Source organism: Peromyscus californicus, unplaced genomic scaffold, assembly GCF_007827085.1.
Source record: "Peromyscus californicus insignis strain IS unplaced genomic scaffold, ASM782708v3 Scaffold_10__1_contigs__length_136768540, whole genome shotgun sequence".
Lineage (NCBI taxonomy): Eukaryota > Metazoa > Chordata > Mammalia > Rodentia > Cricetidae > Peromyscus > Peromyscus californicus.
Genome location: NW_026294391.1, coordinates 16,223,302 through 16,245,914, shown reverse-complemented (window position 1 = coordinate 16,245,914; position 22,613 = coordinate 16,223,302). Strand labels below are relative to the sequence as shown.

Here is a 22,613-nt window from a genome sequence, read left to right as displayed (position 1 = left end):
AGAAAGTCATAAATCAAGGCAAGTTTAAAATGTGTTGATGGGTATACCAGAGAGGTGTGTGCAACAAGATAGACCTGTTCTATAGGCCTAAGATGCTATTTCATGACATTCTTAGCCCTGGGATTGGCAGAAGGCAGTGCTCTGCTAAGTTAATAGCTTCTAAGAAGTTTTTATTTATTATCGTAAGATACTAGTTCTAAGTTAGTAGTTTCTAAGAGATTTTTATTTATTATTACAGAATGTTAGTGCCAAGTTAATAGCTTTTAAGAGGTTTTTATTTATTATCACAAGATGTTATTTCGGATACAGAGTGGGGCAAGGAAGCCTAAAACTACCCCATGATAAAGCAATTAGCTTCTGAACCGGTAAAATTCTAATCTCTCCATAATACTGAAATTCCAATTGCTCCACCAGTCTCTGCAGACATACACACAACCAGACACAGCTTCTTTTCATGGATTGTCACCACAATACTCTTTGTTTAAATGAAAGAAACTTCGGAGAAAAAAAGTGTAGTGCAAGAAAGAGGTGCTAGGCCTGGCATGGATCTCTGCTGCCTGGGATGCTACTCCATCTGGCTTCTAGTCATTACTGTTAAGGAAACAGCCTGCCCAGAGAACAAAGGGACTTTACTCCAGGAAAATAACAAGGGCAGGAATAGTTATGACTGGAAGAAAAGTTCTCCTGAGCCCAGACCTCAAGGTTGGCCTCTCCATTATAAAACCCTATGAGAAGTAAAAACTAATAAACTGCACATCCAAACAAAAGTCCTGATGCTAAAGCAACTGTCAGTAAGAATTCATTCCCATTGCCAAACTTGGTGCTGCACATCCCAGCATTCTGGAGGTGAAGGCATGAGGATCAGGAGTTCAAATCTGGCCTTGGTGAAATAGCAAGTTTGGGACCAACTGGGATTACAGGAGACCCTGGCTCAAACACGCACAAAAAACATACAAACAAAAACGAAAGAAAAAGAAAAAAAATTCAGATCATTTGTGTACAATACTGTTCAAAATATACTTTCTTTTGGTAAAGGATGTGATTTTTTTTTTCAGTGTTTTTAGGGTACAGGTAAAATCATCCCAAAAGACTATGAACAGAGGGGTGAGGGCTGCGAGGAAGACTGTTATTCAAAGCAAGGCTGAGTGGGAGAAGCGAGTCCTGGAGACCGGGATCTCGGCTTGAACATGGGGCGACCCTGGCTGTCTCTAGTGCTATGCTTTGTCCTATAGGTAAAAGATTCAAAGAACCATCCGGGCAACTCTTAGGGAGACTGGCAGCGACCTCATTGGCATCACTGCGCAAGCTCGGAATCAGCCAATCCTAGACCACGCCTGGCAGCTTCCTTCCGGTGAGGGAGGGACTTCTGCTGATGTTTCTCTAGGGCGAGGATGGGCGTACAGGCTTTCGTCGCGGAGACGGTTCGCCGCTCTCTCTTAGGTAAGTACGAGAGACTTCGGTGGTCTTCCCCATTCCGCTTACCTTCCCCAGCCTTCATTTCTACAGCTCTTGACTGAAAAACAGCGGAAAAATTTCAGTCCTGTGTGGGTGAGTCTCAGTTTCGGAGGCCGCTAGATGGCAGTGTAAACGCGATATTGTAACCCTTCCTGCTCCACCCCGCCCTTTGTGCTTAAAAAAAAAAAAGGTTTTCTAAATTATGCTTCCTCTACCAGGTCCTTTTTTTTTTTTTTTTTTTTTTTTTTTTTGGACTTGCTTTTTGCTTGCCAGTGGAGGAATCTTTGCTGTTCAAATTGGCGCCTTTTTTTTTTTCTCTTGGCAGCCTAGACACCCACGCTACTTGTATTTTGGCTTCTCCAAAAGTCGTTCTCTTTAACTTGTCATATTTAAAGATCTTTGTAAGCATCCTTGTTCTTTCATTTAACCGTTTGTATTGAGTATTAATGATAACAGTTCTTACCCACTATCAGCCAGTGCTCACTATTTATAGTTTATGATAGCTGATTCAGGTTTTTTTTTTTCTTTTAATCCATATGGGTATATTTTAAACACGCAGAGATGAGTATTCGCGTTATTGCTTTTAACAACTTTAAAAATATCACATTGAACCCCTCTGACATGTATAATTACTATGTGTTATTTAAAGATTTGAAAAAGACACGAGGGGATAGAGAGACAGCTCAGCAGTTAAAAGCTAGTACTGCTCTTACAGAAGACCCTTTCCAGCACCTACCTTGGCTCTAGGGGATCAGACGCCTCTGGTCTCACTGAGCATCTGGACCCACATACACAGACAGACACATATAATTAAAAAGTGATAAAAATGAATCATTTTAAGACTTGAACATTTTTTCCAAATGTGACAAAATCATCTAATAACCAATTTCCCACTTATGTCAGTGGCATGCATCATAAAGTATTGTACCTAAGGGTTGTACCATAGTTGCTTTGCTTTCTGCTTGCTCACCATTATAGTACAGCTCACCATCATCAGAACAGTGGCTAGCTGTATATTCTCAACATTGGTATCTCTTGAACAAATGACCAAGTAAGTACCTGAGTTCTTCAGGGCACCATTTTCTTTTTCTTTTTTTCTTTTTGGTTTTTCGAGACAGGGTTTCTCTGTGTAGTTTTGGTGCCTGTCCTGGATCTTGCTCTGTAGGCCAGGTTGGTCTCAAACTCATAGAGATCCACCTGGCTCTGCCTCCCAAGTGCTGGGATTAAAGGTGTGCGCCACCACTGCCTGGCCAGGGTACCATTTTCTATACATACAACATGACTAAGTAGGAGCAGGCCTGGTGGTTCAGGCTTGGTGGTACAGGCCTGGTAGTACAGGCCTGTAATATAGCTACTGGGAAGCCTGAGGTAGGAAGGGTTGCAATTCAAAGTCTGCCTGTGCTACAGAATGAGTTGAAGGCCAGCTAGGACTATTTAGTGAGACTCTGTCCTGAAATTAAAAAAAAAAAAAAATCAGGAGAGCTGAAGATATTGCTCCATAGTAGGCTGCTTGCCTAGCATGTCTATTATCGTCCTTGTATTTAATGCAGCAAAGCATTTTACAAAGCAGGCAAGTGATTAGACAGTGATGGACCAGGTATGTTGGCAAATATTGGTACTCTTTACTCATCTTGATACCCTTGGTTACCATCTCTATACCTGTGTACCACAGTTTCCATAAACTAAGAGTGGTGGCAGAGCCTGCTTCAGGGGGTGGTCGCCCGCATAGGCCAACAGGTTTTTAGCCTGTGCCCTAGTAGTCATGGATACTGTTTTGATTTTGACTTTTTTTTCTTTGAGCAGGTTCTTTAGCCCAGAGTAGCGTTGAAATGGCTAGTCTAGCTGAGGATGACTTTAGTTCCTGATCCTCCTGTCTCCACATCCTCAAGTGCTATGATTAGGGGTGTAGTGTCAGGGGAATACATATCAGTATATTTCTTAAAGATAATTCCTCCAGAAAGTGAAAAGAATATTTTTGTACTGACATACTATTCCAACATCTCCCAATTATCCACAATTTGCATTTTTGGAAGTAGATTTATTAGTTCATTCACTCTTGGAAGAAAGTTTCAGTACTCATTCTATGAGGATTCTTGTTTACCATGCCTTTACTATGATTTATAATAGCAAATTATTATAAATATTATATATAATAAATTATTGTAAATATTATAAACTAACATTTAAATAGTAGCCATTATCTTGTATAATTATGTTAAATATTAATTTATTAGATATTTATTAAATTATTTTGACTTTAAAATATTGGATATTTATGCTTATATGTGACTAATAAAATTTAGTTTAGTAGCATTTAATTATTAAATATAAATATTATATATTAATAATAATTGTTATTGTTGTGGTACTGTGCATTTAACCTAGGACCTCATACATGCTATGCAAATGCTCTACCACTAAGCTATAGCCCAAACCCTAATTTTTAAAGGTAGTTATTTTATTGAATTTAATAATTGCAGGTATAGAAATTAGTTACCATCTGTCATCTGCATTGCAAATTCTTCTCTCTTTTTTTTTTAAATGTGAACTATGTCAATTTAAACAAGCTTTTTCCCCAGGTGGTAAGGTTGATTTAAAAAAAAATATAGGATGTTGCACAAATTTGGATGTCTTCTTATGCATAGGGACCATCCATGTGTTTCTGGATTACTCCGGTTTTAAGATAGGTGCTGCTGAAGTGAACGCTGAACTGTAAATCCTAGACTTTTTTAAACTTTGCAGTTACATTTGTCATTTTCAGATGTATAATTTTTTTTCTGTAACCAAATTTATTGATTTTTTGCCCCAATGCTGGGATAAATTCAGTGTTTAGACTTTGTAAGCAGAGCGCCACTGATCACTTAGCATTCACTCATGCCTTGTTTTCAAGGATTTAGTTTTTGGTAGAAAGCTGAAAACATCCCCTCTGATTTACTTCTCTTGTCACTTATTTTTGTCTTTTTTCTTCTTTTGAGTTTCTACTTACTCTGCCTAATCCTCCCACTAAAAAGAAAACCCACAGTAATTGTATAGGAATGCCCACCCATAAGTACTTGTAGAATTTTGAGAGGATGTTCCAATTAGATGTTCTTAAGTAATCTCCTTACTTTTGTCTTTCTCTTTCCCTTCTCCAAAGTGTCAGACCTGTCCAATTCTGGTTCAGTAACTCGCCCAAGCATGCACATTGTTTTTAGCTCCCTACCAGCAGAGGTGGTCACTGTGGAATAGGCCTCTTCCTCAGAATAGATGGAAGGGCCAAAGTAGCTGTTGGAGAGGCCTGTGGGGGATGATGATTGAGGGATGCTTTTGCTATTAAAGGGAGAGCTGAGAGGATATGCAGATGAGAGGAGTGACTTCATTAGTCAGTGTTGTTCTCCCATTCACCCAGGGATTCAGGGTTCCACCTGCTTTCTCTGTCCTTTGACAAGGTGACTTCTTTGCTTCTTCAAAAGAGAACCCTGACTAAAAGCAACTTAGGGAAGAAGGGACTTAATTGGTTAACAATTTTAGGTTACAGTTTATTATTGTAGGGAAGTCCAGGGAGGAAGTTAAAGCATCCACAGTCAAATACAGGGAGAACAAACATGGATCCTTACTTGCTTGCTCTGGCTAGGGAATGGTGCTGCTTACAGTGGGCTGGGTCTTCCCATGTCAGTTAACAGTCAAGACAATTTCCTATAGATGTGTTCACTCAACCTGATCTAGATAATCCCTCATTGAGAGTCTCTTCCCAGGTGATTGATTGTAGACTGTGGTAAGTTGACAGTTAAAACTAACCATCACAGTACTAGAAACTGAGTTTAAAGTTTTAATTTTCTTGTTTGTTACTAATATATAAAAGCTGTTGAGTATAACAAGTACTATGTAACTTGTTAAATCCACTTAAGTTCTAGTATTTTTTCTTAGATTTTAAAAAATTATTTGGTTTTCTTTTATGTGCATTGGTGTTTTCCTTACATGTCTGTCTGTCTGTCTGTCTGTCTGTGTGAGGGTATCGGATCCTCTGGAAGTAGAGATACAGAACTGCTGTTGTGTATCTGCTGTGTGGGTGCTGGGAATTGAACCCAGGTCTTCTTGAAGAGCAGCCAGTGCTCTTAACTGCTGAGCCATCTCTCCAGCCCCTTTCTTAGATTTTTCTATGTCAATAATCATGACATTTTAAATAGAGACTCATTTACTTCTTTACGAAGATTACATATCCAAGTATTTTAAAATGAGTACACTGAACATGCAAAGGCCTGGGTTCATCTCAAAAAACCAAACCCTATAGCATAAGTAAATACATAGCAGTAAAGAAGAGGGCTCTTTCCCCAGGATCATTCTGCAAACCATAGCTGTCTAACTCACCTGTTGGTATTTGGAATTTAGTGTTACTGGTGTTAGGGTCACAGCCTGGACCCTGACAGCCATAACAAGCTATGCTTTGTTACCTATCCTTAGTAGGCTAATGAAAGAGACAAGTAAATAGTGAAAAGCAGAGAAAAGACATTTAGTCTATGTGGGCACACTGGGAAGAGGGACAGCTCTGTTGACACCCTTCCTCCCAAGTCCATCTTGTGGGTGCTGGCATGAGATTTAGGTTTATAAAGAGGGCAAGAGGTATGTGTTAACTGCAGTCCTGGTTAAGAGGTGGTCTCACTTATCTTTGGCACATCATCAGCTTAGATTCCATCTCTCTTCCAGGGCAGTCTGTTGTCAGAACCATGTGAAATCCATCCCTGGGAGACAAGTTCCTCCTCTGGCTGGCATCAGGCCTTTCAGCCTTTACTTTGTTTGAGCATAAGATTCTTGAGTAAAGTCCGATTTCTGTGGGACTGACCGCACTCATGTGGACTTCTCCTTGCTCCAGAGCAGTGGTTCTTAACCCCTGGGTTTAAGTGACCCTTTCACAGGGGTTGCCCATCTGATATCCTGCATATCAGACAGATATTTACATTAGGATTCATAGCAGTAGCAAAATTGCAGTTATGAAGTAGCAATGAAAATAAATTTATGGTTGGGGGTCACCACAGCATGAGGAACTGTATTAAAGGTTTGCAGCATTAGGAAGGTTGAGAAGCACTGCTCTAGAGGAATTCCAATCCACCTTAGCTGTGGAGTTAGCGGTCTCACCATCATCATTGGTGTGCTTCAGCTGAATAAACTAAGTATAAATCAATTATTATTTTTCTCATTAATATTGTGGTACCTTGGCTTGGACAGGTTGAGCATCCCCTCGAAACTAAGATTTCAGACAAGCACAGAGAGCACAAGGTCTTGAGCACCACTGTGAAAAGGAAAGTTCAGCTATGTGGTCTGGTGTTCCTGTATCCTGCAGTTTGAAGGCTTTGATTCCTCCAAGTAAGTACTCAGTCTTAGCCATGTGATTTTATAATATCTAAGACCATCAATTCTAGAATCATGATTTTAGGGGAAATACAGAGTTCCTTCGATTCTTCAAAGTGGGAACCAAGGGTTGTTAGTTTTTAAAATGAGTAACTGGTTTTATTATGGCATTTTGTACTACTTTGTGTTGATCCTTGGCCCACTCCCTTCACCATTACCTTCCTCTTCCTGCTGGTCTCTGTCTTCACCCCAGCTAGCAGCCGTTCTGCTTTCAAAAAGAGTCTGTAACAAAACAACACAACTTCATATGCCAGTGCTAGTTAAGTATAGGGAAGGTATGATGTGCTATTTGGTAAAGTTTTGTCATGAAAATCTTACTACTTTGAAATAAAAACTCAAGTTTCTATAGTTTTTCGTGTCACTGATAGACCATGCCAGGCAGGAAGAAAGAATGAAAGGGCCCTCTGCAGCCATTGAGACACTGGGTTATCAATGTCAGCTTCCTTGGAGACAAATGGCATCTTCAGTTCCTGGCCTGAAGTACCAGGTCTCCCCCTGCAGGCTGCTCACTCCAGTTTTTCTCCTTTTTAAAACCGAGGGCAAACTGGCTTAGAGACAGACCGACAGACAGATGGGATGGAAAGGAAATTCTCTGGGGTCCAAGACCTGCCTTTCAGAAAACCATGTCTGCCTATGATAGTGCTTAAAATGGAAGCTTGTTTTGGTACAGTATGTGATTTTTTTCCTGTTATTCAGGGAATAGAGGTAAATAATTCAGAAAGAGTATGGTTTTCTTATCTCTGTCCAGGAGCTCAGGTACATCCAGAGCACCTGTCCATTATTGTCTGTGACAGAAAGGCAAAAGCTTTCTTGCCGCCTAGGGCATGCTAAAGGATGGGCATAGTAAGGAGAATCCAGAAGGCTTTTGAGGAGGAGAGTCCAGTGGCCGCCTGTTCTGTGTCCTTGGCTCTGTGGTGGGTAGTTAGTGTGAGGATTAAGAGAAAGTCGGTGAGTGCTCCTCCAGAGGAATGAGTTCCAAGGCTGGCTGGAGTGGGTGTAGTGTCCAAAGGACAGGTATCTGTTGGTGGGTAGTGCAGCTGTTCTGGAGATGAGCAGTCCCATCCATTAGTCTAGAGGCAGCTATGACGTTGGGAAGGTATGTCTTGGTGGGCCCCAAGAGGGAGAGTTGTGGAGATCTTACTGGCTATCTCCACAGAGACTCAGAGCCTGCTGGAGACCTCACTGACTGTTTCTGCACAGGCCCAGAGCCTGCTCATTCTTGGGTAGGGACAGCTGAGTTCTTCTGGGGAGGGGAATCAAGAACTTCCTGTTTCTTTGGTTCTGAGGGCCTCAGCAGAGAAGGCTTTCGTGCTGGGGGTCATTTTCTGGGTCCACCTGGCAAAATTAGACCGTTTTGGGAAAGGTTTCGGTCATCCTGCCATTTTCTTGCCACGTCATTTTCAGTGATTCCAGCTGAAAGCCAGTTTAAGGGAAGCATTTCTTCTTAAGCGTGCGAATTGGGTGTTTTGATCAGTAGGTGCCAGTACTGCTCTAGGATGTGAGCCTGCACATAGCTTCCCCTGCCCTTCGTGCTTGAAAAAAATGGATTTGGAAGGTTTGTCTGCTGGGATTATGGGATTGATTTGCTGAGTTCTGGAGGTTCCCTCCCAATAGTTCAGGGTCTGTGAATTTGGAATGCTTTGATTTTTAAGTTGCAGTTTCTCCTGTGGGGCATTCTAGGCACCCAGGCTTCTTAGTGTTTCTTCTCCTCTGAAAGGTCTGGTCAGTTTCTCTTACTGACCCTGGGGCTTATGGACTTTTTTGGGTACGTTTTTGTAATAAAGACTAAATTCAATTTTTGGTCTTAAAATTTCTGTAAAGTGTAATAAAAACAGTTCTTACCACAGTCTTATCACCCTGTGGTCATCATTATTTATATTTTATGATAATTGCCTTGTGGGTTTTATCCTACATAAAGGTACATTTTAAACATACTGTGATCCATATCTGCCTTGGTGTGTTTAACATCTTTTTACATACATCTGTGTCAACTCAAAAAACCACAGCTCTCCATCTTAAAGGAAATAAGAGATAGTTTATTTGGAGTCATTTGAATGACCATGGCCCAGGGACCCAGATTTAGGTTACTCCAAATTCCATGTTCCCACGTGGAAGCAGTTTCATGGAGTTTTATAGTTTTAGAGAATAAAGAAAGTCATGAATCAAGGCAAGTTTAAAATACATTGGAGGATACATCAAAGAGACAGGTACGCTGAGATGAGAGAAGTTTTCCTATAGGCCCAAGATGCTAGCTGACAGGCTTTTGGGTAGCTGGAAGCTAGTGCTCTGCTAAGTTAATAGATTCCAAAGGCTTCTGTGAGTCACAAGGTATTCCAACATAGAGGTGGGCAAGGAATGGCTATTCCTCCTTAGGGCTGGAACTAACCAAAAATAAGGTAAGTAGCCTCTGGACCTGCAACATCCCAATCTCTCCACAGTTCTCTAGCAATGAGTCTCTGCAGACACAGCTTCTTTGCAGTTTTCTTTCATACACACATATGCAGGATCATCACAGTAAACTTCATATATATGTTTTAAGCTAGGGGCTCAGTAAAGAAACCACAAGTTGGCTACTCCATGGTTAGTGGGGAAGGTTTGGTTATAGGTAAGAGTGACTAGCCAAAGGCATCTGGGGGAAATCTGCCATGGCTACCTCTCTTAGACAGAGATGAGCAGACTGGCAATTGCCAGGGCTCTGAGAGCAGAGGAGATAGCAAAACTGGTGGGAGAGGCCTGCCAGTTCTAAGGGGTTATATTGTTTGGGAGAACGGCACGTTAGCTGAGACAGCCTGCGAACCAGCTTGGGGCTCTGGTCTGTTGGAGGCTTGTTTGACTTAATGGAGAACTAGATGTCCTTTTCAGAGGTTGGGGAGCTGTAGGAGCAGATAAGAAAGCAGTGGATTTTCCTGGCAAGCACAAACTCACTTTACAAGGTTTCTGAAGATGCTGAGCCCAGACTGCCATTATTGGGGGTTGGGACCTGACACTTGTATTACCCAATCTCTTATTTAACATAAATCACCTTAACCAAATAATCATTTGAAAAGGTATGAATATTTTTCTACGTAAAACATTGCTCCAGCTGGGCGTGGTGGCGCACGCCTTTAATCCCAGCACTCAGAAGGCCGAGGCAGGGGATCTCTGAGTTTGAGGCCAGCCTGGTCTACAGAGCGAGTTCCAGGACAGCCAAGGCTGTTGTTACACAGGGAAACCCTGTCTCAGAAAACCAAAAGAAAAGACAACCCAAAAACAAAACATGATTCCTATTCTATTTGCTTTCTTTTTTGCTCACCATTGTTTTCCCAGAACTGTGCTCTCACAAAATATGTATATTTTCTTTAATATGTATATAAGTGACGATTTCTTCAGAGTAACTTTTAGAAGACTACATTTTAAAGATTTATTTTTAATTGTATGTGTGCATGCATGTGTGAGTGCATGTGTATGTGCACATGAGTGCAAGTGTCCACAGAGGTAAGAGGCATTTGATCCCCTGGGGTTGGAGTAACAGGCTGTTGTAAGCCACCAAACCTAGGTGCTATTAACTGAACTCGGGTCCTCTGAAAGAACATTACTTGCTCTTAACTGCTAAGTCATCATGCCAACTTTTTTTTTTGGTAATTTTGTTTATAAATATAAAATATTTCATAGTACTCTAGTATTTGAACACTTACCTAATGTGACTTTTCTTTCTACTTAACACCTTATTCTAAGCCATGAAGATGTTGTTATAATTAAACTAAATCTTTTGTGGCTAGAGAGATGACCCGGTGTTTAACAGCACTTGTTGCTTGCTCTTGAAGAGTATCCAGGTTCGAGTTCTAGTACCTGCATGGTGGCTCACAACCATCTATAATTCTAATCTCAGGGGATTCTCCCTTGCCTTCTTCTGACCTCCATGGGCACCAGACACACACATGGCACATAGAAATAGATTCAGGCAAAATGTTCACATACAAATGCATCTTTAAAAATGTAAAAGTAAAATTCTTCACCTATGTATTTAGCAACAGGAAAGCATTTTGTAAAGCCATAGATAGTGTAGAGTGGAAGAGATCAGGGGCATTGATGAACATGCCTTTTTTCCTTGCTGTGTCCTGAGACTCTTGATACTTGGCTCCATATCTATATGGCATCTTTCCCACAAAGAGAATTCATCAGTAGATGGTAGAAGGACCTGCTTTAGGAAGTGATGGTCTACATAGTAGCCTAACGGGCTCTTAGTGTATATCTTGCTAATGTTACATGGCATGCTATTGTTATTTCTCATATTTGTTAAAATGTGGAGTAGACACTTCTTAGAAAATTGAAACTGTGATAAAATGTACCTTAATAAAAAAGATAGCACACACCTTTAATCCCAGCACTCAGGAGGCAGAGAGGCAGGTGGATCTCTATGGGTTCAAGGCCAGCCTGGTCTACAGGGCTGTTATACAGAGAAACTCAGTCTCAAAAAAACCAGAGAGAGAGAGACAGACAGACAGACTGACTCAGACTTTTTTTTTTTTTTTTTTTTTTTGGTTTTTCGAGACAGGGTTTCTCTGTGTAGCTTTGTGCCTGTCCTGGATCTCGCTCTGTAGCCCAGACTGGCCTCGAACTCACAGAGATCCGCCTGGCTCTGCCTCCCGAGTGCTGGGATTAAAGGCGTGCATCACCACCGCCTGGCTTGAGACTCAGACTCTTATGCAGCTCAAGCTAACTGTAGCTGAGAATGATCTGATCTTCCTGTCTCCACTTCTTACGTGCTGGAATAACAGCTCTGAACCTCCATACTCAGTCCATATGTGGTTTGGAATCAAGCCTAGAGCTTTGTGTATGCCAGGTAAGCATCCTACCAACTGTGCTCGATGATCCTCAGCCCCAAATACACTCTCTAAATGTCACAGCTCATGTGTTACATACGTTGAGCTTTCTGCTTTCTAATACAAAGAGAAGTGTCATCTGTAGGGAAATCCATGAAAGAGATGTGAATCAGGAAAGCACGTTTATACGTTTCTCAAAGATGTCCTTTCTATAAAACAAATTTTGATGTATTGATTTGTACTGTATTGAATTGTTTGTAATATATTTCTTGAAGTAGACTTACTGTATTAAAAACCTAGACTCAGGCCGGGCGGTGGTGGCGCATGCCTCTAATCCCAGCACTCGGGAGGCAGAGGCAGGCGGATCTCTGTGAGTTCGAGGCCAGCCTGGTCTACACAGTGCACAGTGAGATCCAGGAAAGGCGCAAAACTACAGAGAAACCCTGTCTTGAAAAACCAAAAAAAAACCCAAAAACCTAGACTCTTTATACTTTGGGTGTATACTGAAGGAAAGGTAATACCCAGTATATACCCTCACTATCATTTATGAATTTTAAAATATCACGGTATTACATAATTAATAACTGCAAGTATAGACATGAATCCCAGGTGTCACAAATGTTGTGACTACTTTCCTTGAGATTTGCTCTTTAATTGTGCTTCTGGTTTGAGGATGAATATACAATTTTATTTTTCTGTAGCTAAGTCCATGACAGTTTCTGCTGCCCATGAAACCCAGTCCATGGAGAATGTTAAGTGAGCATTTTATCATTGAGACATACCCACAACACTGTCCCTTTTTTGCAAGGCTTCATACTGAAAATGTCATCCTGATCTGACCTTTTCTGTCACTAGATTTTCCCCCTATTTTTCCTTTCTGTTTCTCACTGTAGTGATAAAGTCTCCCAGAACTACCGAGAAAGACTCCAAACAGAATTCACACTTGTGATTTCTCTAACTCCCAGCTGTTAGCATTTAGGCATCTGTGCTGGCCTGCCCTTAGGGTCCTGACAGGATAGACCTCAGCTGCAGCCACTAAGAGCACCCCCTGTGCACATTTGCTACATTTCCTTACAAAAGGCGGGCCTTGCCCACCTCCAGTCCCTTTCTCTTTCCCTTCCTTGTCCCCATGGATCGATCCCTGCCCCCTTCTCTCCCTTCCATTCAATAAACCTCCTATGTGGGCCCTGTTGTATGGTGTGACTCCTTCCTGTGCCGTTTTTAAAATACAACGTTGGTTCCCTGACCAGGAAGGCTCTCCCAGCAGTCTGAAACATGCTGGGACCCTGGAACCTGGTCTGCCCGCCAGAGCCCTACTTTCCCACCTAATGGATCGCTGGGACTCTCCATCTAACACTGACGATTGGTAAGCTACCCCTTCTCCACCTCTGGCCATTTCCCACGAATGAGGCGTTATTTCTCCAGCACAGTCCCCACCTTCTGGTTTTTCTCCAAGTCCTGGTACCAGGCGACTGTGTCTCACTCGGGCTCCTAGTCCATCGGCCTCTGCTTTTTTGGATGAGGGTCCACTGAGCAGCTTGTGCCTTCTTGTGGGTCCTCGCTGAATCTCGTAGAGATTCCAGCCCTTGGACCTTTCCTACCTCACTCATGGAAAATGTGCCTACCACCATAAGGGCTTAACTTACCTGCCTTTGTAGTCAGACTGGGTAAATGACCGCTTACCAGCACTCCATATCCTGCCTGGTATTTTACAGGACCTTTGCAACGTCTGCCGGTGATCCGATAGATGGAAGGGGGTACCCTGCTTTCAAGCTTTCTCTTGTTCAGTCCCTACTCCAATGCACCTTTTCACTCTTTCACTCTTTTGCGCTCCCCCTCCCTCACACCTGCAACAGATCTGCTTTCTGATCCGCTCTCTTCCACCTGCAACAAATCTGCTTTCTCACTCACCAACAGCTTTGCCTCCCATTCACAACAGCTTTGCCTCCCATTCACAACAGCTTTGCCTCCCATTCAATAGCAACAGTTGGGTCTCTGGTGGGGCCACCCGCCTCTGACCATTCCCCTAGACGTGAGGCTTCATTTCCTGAGCACAGTCCTCCTCTTGCCTTCTGGCTTTTCTCGAAGTCCTGGCACCAGGCGACTGTGTCTCTCTCGGGCTCTTAGCCCTCAGCTCCTGTTCTTGCATGACAGCGTACTGAACAGCTTGTGCCCACTTAATCTGATCCTCCCTGGATCCCTGGGATGCCAGAACATTCAGGGTTTTGGACCTTCTCTGTGCCTCATCCTTGGGAACTGTGTCATACACCTGCTCCCTCCCATTGGATGTCTTTTGGAGACCCACTGACCATTCTTTGGACCAGGCAGTTGGAGAACTGAGAAAGAATTCTCCACTTTCTTCCCCCTTTTTTGCTCCAAGACCTGCTTGTGTCTGTCTGCTCTCCCGCTCTAAATGTTCTGTTTGCTGCAACGTGTGAATCAGAGATGGAGAAGCCAGCTTCGTCTTGCACAGCACACACCGGTTCTCCCTTTCTGTTTACTCAACTCCTGTTTAATTCTGTGTGTATGTTCATGTAACTATTAACAGCAACCACGTGGCTCTCCTCCATCTTGGCTGTGATCTCATCATGATTTCTTGTGAGCTCCAGGGAGTCGACTTGGATCCACCTCAAACAGCATCTTTCCAGGTCCAAGTGGTGCTGGACGATTCCACAGACCTGGACAGTGAAGTGAAACAGCCAGCCACCCCAGGACATGGTCAGCATCCCAGCTCTCTCAGGTCCCCAGAGATGATCTACCTCCCCCAGGCCAGCAGGAAGCAGTCTCGAGAACATGGCATCCTTATTCCCGCCTCACCTGCTACCCCGTTCTAACTCCTCACTTTTTATAATAAACAAAGGGGAGGAATGTTAGCATTTAGGCATCTGTGCTGGCCTGCCCTTAGGGTCCTGACCGGATAGACCTCAGCTGCAGCCACTAAGAGCACCCCCTGTGCGCATTTGCTACATTTCCTTATAAAAGGCCGGCCTTGCCCACTTCCTGTCTTTTTTCTCTTTCTTTTCCTTGTCTCCAAGGATCAGTCCTTGCCCCCTTCTCTGCCCATTCTCTGCCCCTTCTTTCCCCGCTTCCCCTCAATAAACCTCCCACATGGGCCTGTTGTATGGTGTGACTCCTTCCTGCTGTTTTTAAAATACAACATTGGTGTGAACAGCAGTTGAACCTGGGTCAGTCGATCCTGAGAGATGGGGGCTCCAGTCTCTTGTAACTGCTTCCAGATGACTTGGTGGGCGTTGGTTAATTTCTTGGGGTTTGGGAGAGGGGCTTTTCTTGAAGTAGTGGGACATTCTGAGGTAGCTGATTGTCTTCCTGCTGTTTGGAGCCCTGTGGAATCATCTAGCGCTGCTTTGATCTGACAGCTTGGACCCCACACGCTGAAGTGGATCTGACCTTTCTGGGTGGATTCAAGCCAACTCCCTGGAGCTCAGAAGAATTTTTAAGTTCACGAAGGAGACAAATTTTAGACATAAGAAGCAACTGAAGAGAATTTCAAATCCTTAGCTGGTAGCTATGATACTATGGTGTTTAGTACTCTGCTATCAGAATTTTATTGGTTAGTGCTAAAGTTACGGAGTCATATAGCGAAAGAAGGAGAGGGAGAGGTGCACGCTACCTCTGGTGGGTGAGAGAGAGATGGAGAGGGAGAGGAGTGGGTAGAGCCTGCTTTTATAGGTCACCTTGCACATGCGTATGTGGGCTCACGTAGCTACTTATGCATGCGCATAGATTACGTGATCACGATCCTGATAAGTTTTAGGCCTCCTGAAGGCCTCTCCACCTTGCAACAAACCGAATCAGACCAAATTGGAAAGCCCAGGTTTAATGGGTGAAGCGTTCCCAGGTGATTCCCCAGCCCCGCAGAGAGAAGAAAGAGGAAGAGACTGGAAGAACCACAGAGTATGTTTTCTGGGATGCCACTTATGTATCCCCTGTGGGAGCTCCTGAGCCTCTCTGGGGGAGGAGCTATGTCTGGTGGGCTTTGAAGGGGCAGGATTCGGGAGGAGCTGTGTGAGGTGGAGCTCCCACCCAAACATTCCAGACTCTTTGGGTATAGGGACACTGGTTCAAGTCTGACTACTTCCTACAGGCATGGGGCAACGTGGGGAAGAGGAGTCGGGAATTGGTGAGCTCACATTCAGCAGGAGGTGTGAGTGGAGGAACATCTGGTTAATTGTCATCCTGGGGACCTCAGGCATCTGTTTCTGAGTTCAATGAAGAGCTTGATGAGTCCATTGGCCTTCTCAACCTCCTGGCTGGTGTCCTTGAAGCTGGTGCAGAGGCTGACATATCTGGAGGGCCTCCTGTGAATGGACCTGTGAAATACTCAGTAGAGTGTGGGGGTCAAGGTGAGTATGGCCCCAAAAAGGCTGAGAACATTACAACCAAGCAGAGGTGCAGGGCAAGCAAGTATGACCAGAAAAAGAGTGTGAGAAGAATCGCCCTGCAAGAATGCAGGGAAATGTCAGGGTCTTCAGTGGGAAGGAAGGGATCCCGTCCACCCCCATGACAGAAATTGGTGAGGGAACTGTAGGACCTAAGTGAGATGTCAAAACAGAATAGGTAGCTCCCGTGTCCAAAAGAAAGTCAATGGACTTACCCGTTACCTGCAGCGTCACCCTAGGCTTGGAGAGGGCAATGGGAGTCAGCAGGTCTAGGCCATGTCAGTTCTCCGCCAGGCTTACGAGTTCTCAGTTGCCAGAGTTGGTGAGGCTGGACCTCCATGGCATGGCATAGAGGATGAGCCTGCACAGGGGCATTCCGTTTTCCAGTGCCCAGGCTGTTGGCAGACAGGGCATGGCCTCCCGGGTGACTGGGGGTCAGGGCAATACCTTGACCAGTGGTCCTGCTTTCTGCATTTGAAGCAAGTTTTTGGTGGAGTTGACTTGGGCTGAGCGCCGGCAGGATGGAGCCTTGTGGCCGACTTCCCTTGTACCCCTTTCGGGCGCCCTGGTGACCTCAGAGCAGCTGCTAAGGCTTGGGCTTGGAGCGTATTCTGTTGCAGCCTTGTCTGTTGGGTTGACTTGGCTGTCATTCTCAAGCATCAAAAACTTCAGGAGCCATTTCCACCAATTCCTGTAGGGGAATTTGGGGATCCTCCTCAGCCTTTGAAATTTTTTTTTTGTGTGTGTAATTTCTGGTGCTGACTGAGAAATGAAATGGGTGGGAAGGCAGGAGTCTGGTGAGATCAAGTATGAGAAGAACCTGGGGAAGATTTGAGGACATTAGGCCAGTGTGTAGGTTGAGCATTGGGAGATAGGGGGAAGCAGTGTGGGGGGGAGGACAAAAAGGAGGAGGAGGAGGAGGAATTTGGTCTTAGATTCATGGCCGGGAGGACGGGGTTGGGTAGGTAGAGTTTGGGGGAAGTGGGGGAGGGGTCAGTGTCTCCAGCAGTGAATAGGTCAGTGATATAAGACACTGTAGGGAGGGTGGGAACACAGAACCCAAAAACCATGGACATAGGGCAGTTCTGTAGCCCAGTTTGAATAAATTTTGTAAAAGACCCAGCAGGGTGTTTGGGGATCAGGCTTTGAATGGCAAGTGCCCTTTCTCAAGTCTATACCAGGGAAGGAAGCCTAACACAATGCATCCACTGTGGTAAGTCTTGGGTCAAAAAAACTCAGGGGTGTGTGTGAAATTCCCTTCAACAGAACATCTTCTGGAGAAGGGGTCCCATGAAACAAAGGCAGCCCTTTGCTCTGGAACTGGTCGGGTGAGGTGAAGGCAGCCCTCCGCAATGGAACAGGTTGGATGGAGTGGAGGCAGCCCTCTGCAGCACCAGAACGGGTCGGGGTAGAGCGGAGGCACCCCGCCACAGCACCAGAAAGGGTCTGGTGGAGCGCAGGCATCCATCTGTACCGGAAAGGGTCAGGTAGAGCCAAGGCAGCCCTCCGCACCGGAAAGGGTTGGGTGGAGTGGAGGCAGCCCTCTGCACCGGAAAGAGTTGGGGGCCTGGCATGGCCACATCTCTGGCAAGACACCCCGAAAACAAAGAGGCCCTGAGCCTCCTAGGCAAGGACTTGAAAGGGGCAACTTAACCAACCAAGAGCCGATCTAAGTCTGGCAGAGAGCAGGTGTGGGGGAGAGTTCTGTTTTTCCACCAAGTGGCCCTGGGCCAGTGGGGAAAAATCAACCTCCCCCTTGGTGGAACCTCCAAATGATAAGTTTTAGGCCTGTGGAAGGCCTCTCCACCTTTGCAAAAAACCAAATCAGACCGAGTTGGAAAGCCCAGGTTTAATGGGTGAAGCGTTCCCTGGTGATTCACTGGCCCTGCAGAGAGGAGAAAGGGACAAGACTGGAAGAACCATGAGTCCGCTTATATATCCCCTGTGGGTGTCGTCCTTAGCCTCAATGGGGGAGGAGCTGTGTTTGGCGGGCTTTGAAGGGGTGAAATTGGGGAGGAGCTGTGTTTGGCAGGCTCTGAAGGGGCGGGCTTGAGGAGGAGCTGTGTGGTGGAGCTCCCACCCAAACAGCTCTGTGCAGACAGATTACATGACCACATTGTGCACAGATTATATAAGATGAGTGATTAAGCATTTTGCCTGACTGCTGACAGCGCATGCGTAGACATGTGACTCCAGAAGTGCCTAGGAATAATTCTAGCTATTTTTTTTCTCTTTCTCTTGTTTTTTTAAACAGCTTTGCTCAGTTCTGGCTGTCAAGGAACTTGCTTTGTAGACCAGGCTGGCCTTAAACTCACAGAGATCCACCTGCCAAAGCCTCTAAGAGCTGGGACTAAAGCTGTGTGCCACCATTGCTCGGCTCCCAGTTGTTTTTCTTTTCTTTTCTTTTCTTTTTTTTTTTTTCAAGACAGGGTTTCTCTGTGTAATAGCCCTGGCTATTCTGGAACTCACTGTGTAGACCATGTTGGCCTTGAACTCTCAGAGATCCTCCTGCCTCTGCCTCCCGAGTGCTGGGATTACAGGCATGCCCCACTGTAGCTGGAGTTTTCCTGTGTCCACCCGGCTCCTGCAGCCACTCAGGCCCAAGTAAACACACAGAGACTTTATATTATTTATAAACTGTATGGCCATGGCAGGCTTCTTGTTATCTAGTTCTTATATCTTAAATTAACCCATTTCTATTAATCTGTAAGTTGCCATATGGCCCGTGGCTTACTGATACTTTTACATCATGCTTCCTCTGTGACTGGCTGGTGACTCCTGACTCAGCCTTCTTGTTCCCAGATTTCTCCTCTCTCTTTGTGCTGCCTGTATTTCCTGCCTGGCTACTGGCCAATCAGTACTTTACTTATTAGCCAATCAGAACAACACATTCACAGCATACAAAGCAATATCCACAGCACTTCCCCTTCTCTCTTTTTTTTAAAAAGGAAGGTTTTAACTTTAGCATAGTAAAATTACATATAACAAAACAATTATCAAACAAGAATTATAATTACAATATCTAGTCTTTATAATATCTAGTCTATTTGTATTTGGCAAAATTAAAGAAGATATCCTTTCTATCCTATATTTGTGAGTTTAAGGTTTCATATCTAACTCATCTTTTATCGTAACTAAGGAAATTATAACTATCTAGTCTTCAACTACATCAAAGACCTCAGAAGGATATAATATTACCTGAGAAATGGGAGAAGGACACAAGCAACATTTGGGAGTCTTGTGAGAGTAGACAGACAGCTGGCAGCCTAGACAATCATCCAAAGTTCCTCTGTAAAGTTCATGCATCTGTCTTTAGCCCACAGGCCTAGAATCTTTCAGTCACTTCTTTCTGTGTCCTGTAGAATGTCTGGCAGTTTCCTCTGTGAAGCAGGAACCTGAAGGACCATTTTGCAAAGCAAAGTTCAGTGATCACCTTCCTATGGGTCCTGCATGTCTAGTCGATCAGGCAGTCCAGGCAAGAACAGTTTCTTTCCCAAATGGATATTTTTGCCAAGAAGAAGATAAACTCCATATAGAGTATCTTCAATGCCCATCCTCCTCTCTGAAGTAAATCAGTGCTGCCAGGAGCAGACATGTCTCACTGTCCAGAAAGTCTAAATTTTTAAAACATTTTAAATGCCGTATTCTGTAGGTCTTTGAAGTGTTTGAAGATTACCTACTTAATTGAATTATATCTATGTATACCTAGAAAAATTAACATGACTCTAAGTTTGACTGTCATAGAAGACTAATTATTAATCTGTGTTTTTAAATTATCCATACAATCTAAATGAGTCACACATAAACATAATACCTCCAACGAGAGTAGAAATATATATACAGTATAACAAAATTAAGTTTAAACTTGTATCAATAAACTAAAATCCATAGCAGTGTAAAACGTTTCTAAACAAGTTGTTCTTTAAAAGTAGGTTTATTAAACTACCCTTTCATCCTAATATATCTATACTATCCCCTTTTCTTCTTTAGAAAGATTGTATTTATCATCAACCTGCTTTAAATAAAAATAATGTTTTTTCTCTGTCCCACACCAGAGGGCTCTTCTGATATAGGACAGGAGAATCTCTCAACCTTTTCTTTTAGCAATATGCTTGGGTTTAGAGAAGTGGTGAGCCAATTCCATCTCCAAAGCCAGCTTGGTATATTTGGGAATTTGGGCATAGCTTCTCATACTACTTCCTGCTGGATGAGGGTGCTGTATTCTTATGGGGACATAAAGAAAATTTTAGGATTATGGGGTAGTCCATGAGACTGTATTGTCTAGGCCAGTTGCCTTGAAACAGTTTTGAATGTTGGATCATTTGGGCCATCGTGTCATTGGAGACCTTTTGGGGGTCTTGGCTGGTCAAACCTGACGTATCTTAATCTTGAACAAATCCACAGCCTCTTGCTTTCTGTGGAAACAAAAGCAGAACCTCCTTTCCAAAGCAACATATCCTTAGATCCAAATTTTGAAGTCAAGGTACCTTTAAAATATACATATTGGTTTAACTGAACAGCCTTTACAATCAAATGTCTCTCTGCAGTTAAAAATGCCAAAGACAACACAATCCAGATTCTCTGTGTGATATCCATGTTTATGTGGCTTATTTTTTATATTACTTTTACTTTCTCTTTAAAGACTTTATTTTTTAAAACTTACCTGTTTCTTTATATAACTGAATATATTACATTTTTTCTCTCTTCCAAGCCTACATACATTTTTACACACATTGTAAACAGTTTAGAGGTTTATCCCAGCTGAATCTGTCTTATTGTGATTTATTGCTTTAAACTGCAGCATTTTCCGACCACCTCAGCTTCCCAACATGGTGGTGGTATGTTTACCACCAGCTCTGGGTCTGGGAGTCATGTGTACCATCAACTCTCAGAAACAGTGGTCTATGCTTCTGTCAAAGCAGCGTGTAGCCCAGAAACTTTTGTTTTTTTTTTTTGGGGGGGGGTCTGTACTAGCAAAGGCTAAATCCACCAAGCAGTGTAATGTGTGGCTTGCAGATGCCTCATTCCTGCCATACTGCAGGTGAAGTGCGCACGCCAGGAACCTGCCATATAGTAGCTCAAGCTTGCAGGCTGTGGCTAACTTGAGAGAGACAACTAGGAAGCTGTTTTTAGCTCTGTTTTAGAATCTTTTTCTTTTAAGCTTTCTCAGGTTTTAGGTGGAAACTCTTGCCCCACGTTCTGGCGCCATTTGTGGCTGGAGTTTTCCTGTGTCCACCCGGCTCCTGCAGCCACTCAGGCCCAAGTAAACACACAGAGACTTTATAATACTTATAAACTGTATGGCCATGGCAGGCTTCTTGTTATCTAGTTCTTATATCTTAAATTAACCCATTTCTATTAATCTCTATGTTGCCACATGGGTTGTGGCTTACTGGTACTTTTAAATCTTGCTTCCTCTGTGTCTGGCTGGTGACTCCTGACTCAGCCTTCTTATTCCTAGAATTCTCCTCTCTCCTCTTTGTGCCACCTGTATTTCCTGCCTGGCTACTGGCCAAACAGTACTTTATTTACCAATCAGAGCAACACATTCACAGCATACAAAGTGATATCCACAGGACTCCACCACTGCACAGACCAACTATTTTTCTAAACTCGCTACCTGTGAAGGTGAAAACTTCTGGGACTCTTACAAAATGTGTATTATGCTCGGTGGCAGTAGCACACGCCTTTAGTCCCAGCACTCGGGAGGCAGAGCCAGATGGATCTCTGTGAATTTGATCCCGGGCTGGTCTACAGAGTGAGATCCAGGACAGGCCCTAAAGCTACACAGAGAAATCCTGTCTTGAAAAAAAAATGTATTATTTATGTGTGTATGTTTGTGCCTGAATGTATGTGCACTTGTATGCAGTATGTATGCAGTTCCTCTAGGAGCTAGAAAAGGATATTGACTCTCCTAGACTTTGAGTTATGAACAGTTGTAGGGCACTTGCTGTGGGTCTTAGGTACTGAAACTGGGTCATCTGGAAGACTAGCAAGTGCTTTTAACCACTGAGCCATCTCTATAGCCTTGGACTCTTAATATCTATTTTCCTTATAATCATTGAACTTGTGCTAATGTAGCTCAATTAGACCCTGTCCTATAATCTCAATAGAAATGTTGGACCCCACGTATTCTGATTTAGTAAGCTTCTTGAACATGTACATTGTTTTAAATTCCACCCAGAGGAAGGCAGAGTGACAGCTGTGGAAATTGGCCTCTTTATTGGAATAGGTGGAAAGGCCTAGAGTTGCTGGGGGTGGGATGCTGAAAGCAAGGAAGAGATTCTGCTGCCGAGAGAGAGAGAGAGAGAGAGAGAGAGAGAGAGAGAGAGAGAGAGAGAGAGAGGGAGCTGACGTTTACTTTCAGGGCAGACTCCTGTATTAATGTTCCTTCAAGGTGTTCTTTCATTTATTTTCAGCTAGAACTTTATGGTATAAACTGAGCCTGCCCAGAGAAAAGCATTCCTGCTCATCACTTTAATCTCCTTAGACATGTGCTCTCTGACCTTAAGCTGAACATTCTTAGGAATGGGTCCACCCCTTATGAATATGTATAGATCCCTGAATAAAA

At 43.6% G+C, this 22,613-nt stretch overlaps 2 protein-coding genes across 6 annotated transcripts in view; both read left to right on the top strand.

Moving 5' to 3' along the window:
• The first annotated feature begins 1,244 nt into the window (after positions 1-1,244).
• Positions 1,245-22,613, top strand: part of LOC128120461 (protein FAM104A-like) — a 62,379-nt gene continuing 41,010 nt past the window's right edge. The window contains exons 1-4 of one of the 5 annotated variants that reach the window (XM_052754548.1): positions 1,245-1,440; positions 6,658-6,795; positions 11,375-11,662; positions 12,897-13,008. In XM_052754548.1, the coding sequence (XP_052610508.1) occupies positions 6,744-6,795; positions 11,375-11,662; positions 12,897-13,008 (452 nt within the window). In that variant the 5' untranslated portion in view covers positions 1,245-1,440; positions 6,658-6,743. Of the gene's footprint in view, positions 1,441-6,657; positions 6,796-11,374; positions 11,663-12,892; positions 13,009-22,613 lie in introns of those variants that run through there. The other 4 variants (XM_052754838.1, XM_052755122.1, XM_052755052.1 and 1 more) reach the window with 4 other exon arrangements.
• LOC128121008 (protein FAM156A/FAM156B-like) overlaps positions 6,683-22,613 on the top strand; it is a 69,240-nt gene continuing 53,309 nt past the window's right edge. The window contains exon 1 of the mRNA XM_052755407.1: positions 6,683-6,795. The gene's annotated coding sequence lies outside the window, so the exon portion shown is untranslated. The remainder of the gene's footprint in view (positions 6,796-22,613) is intronic.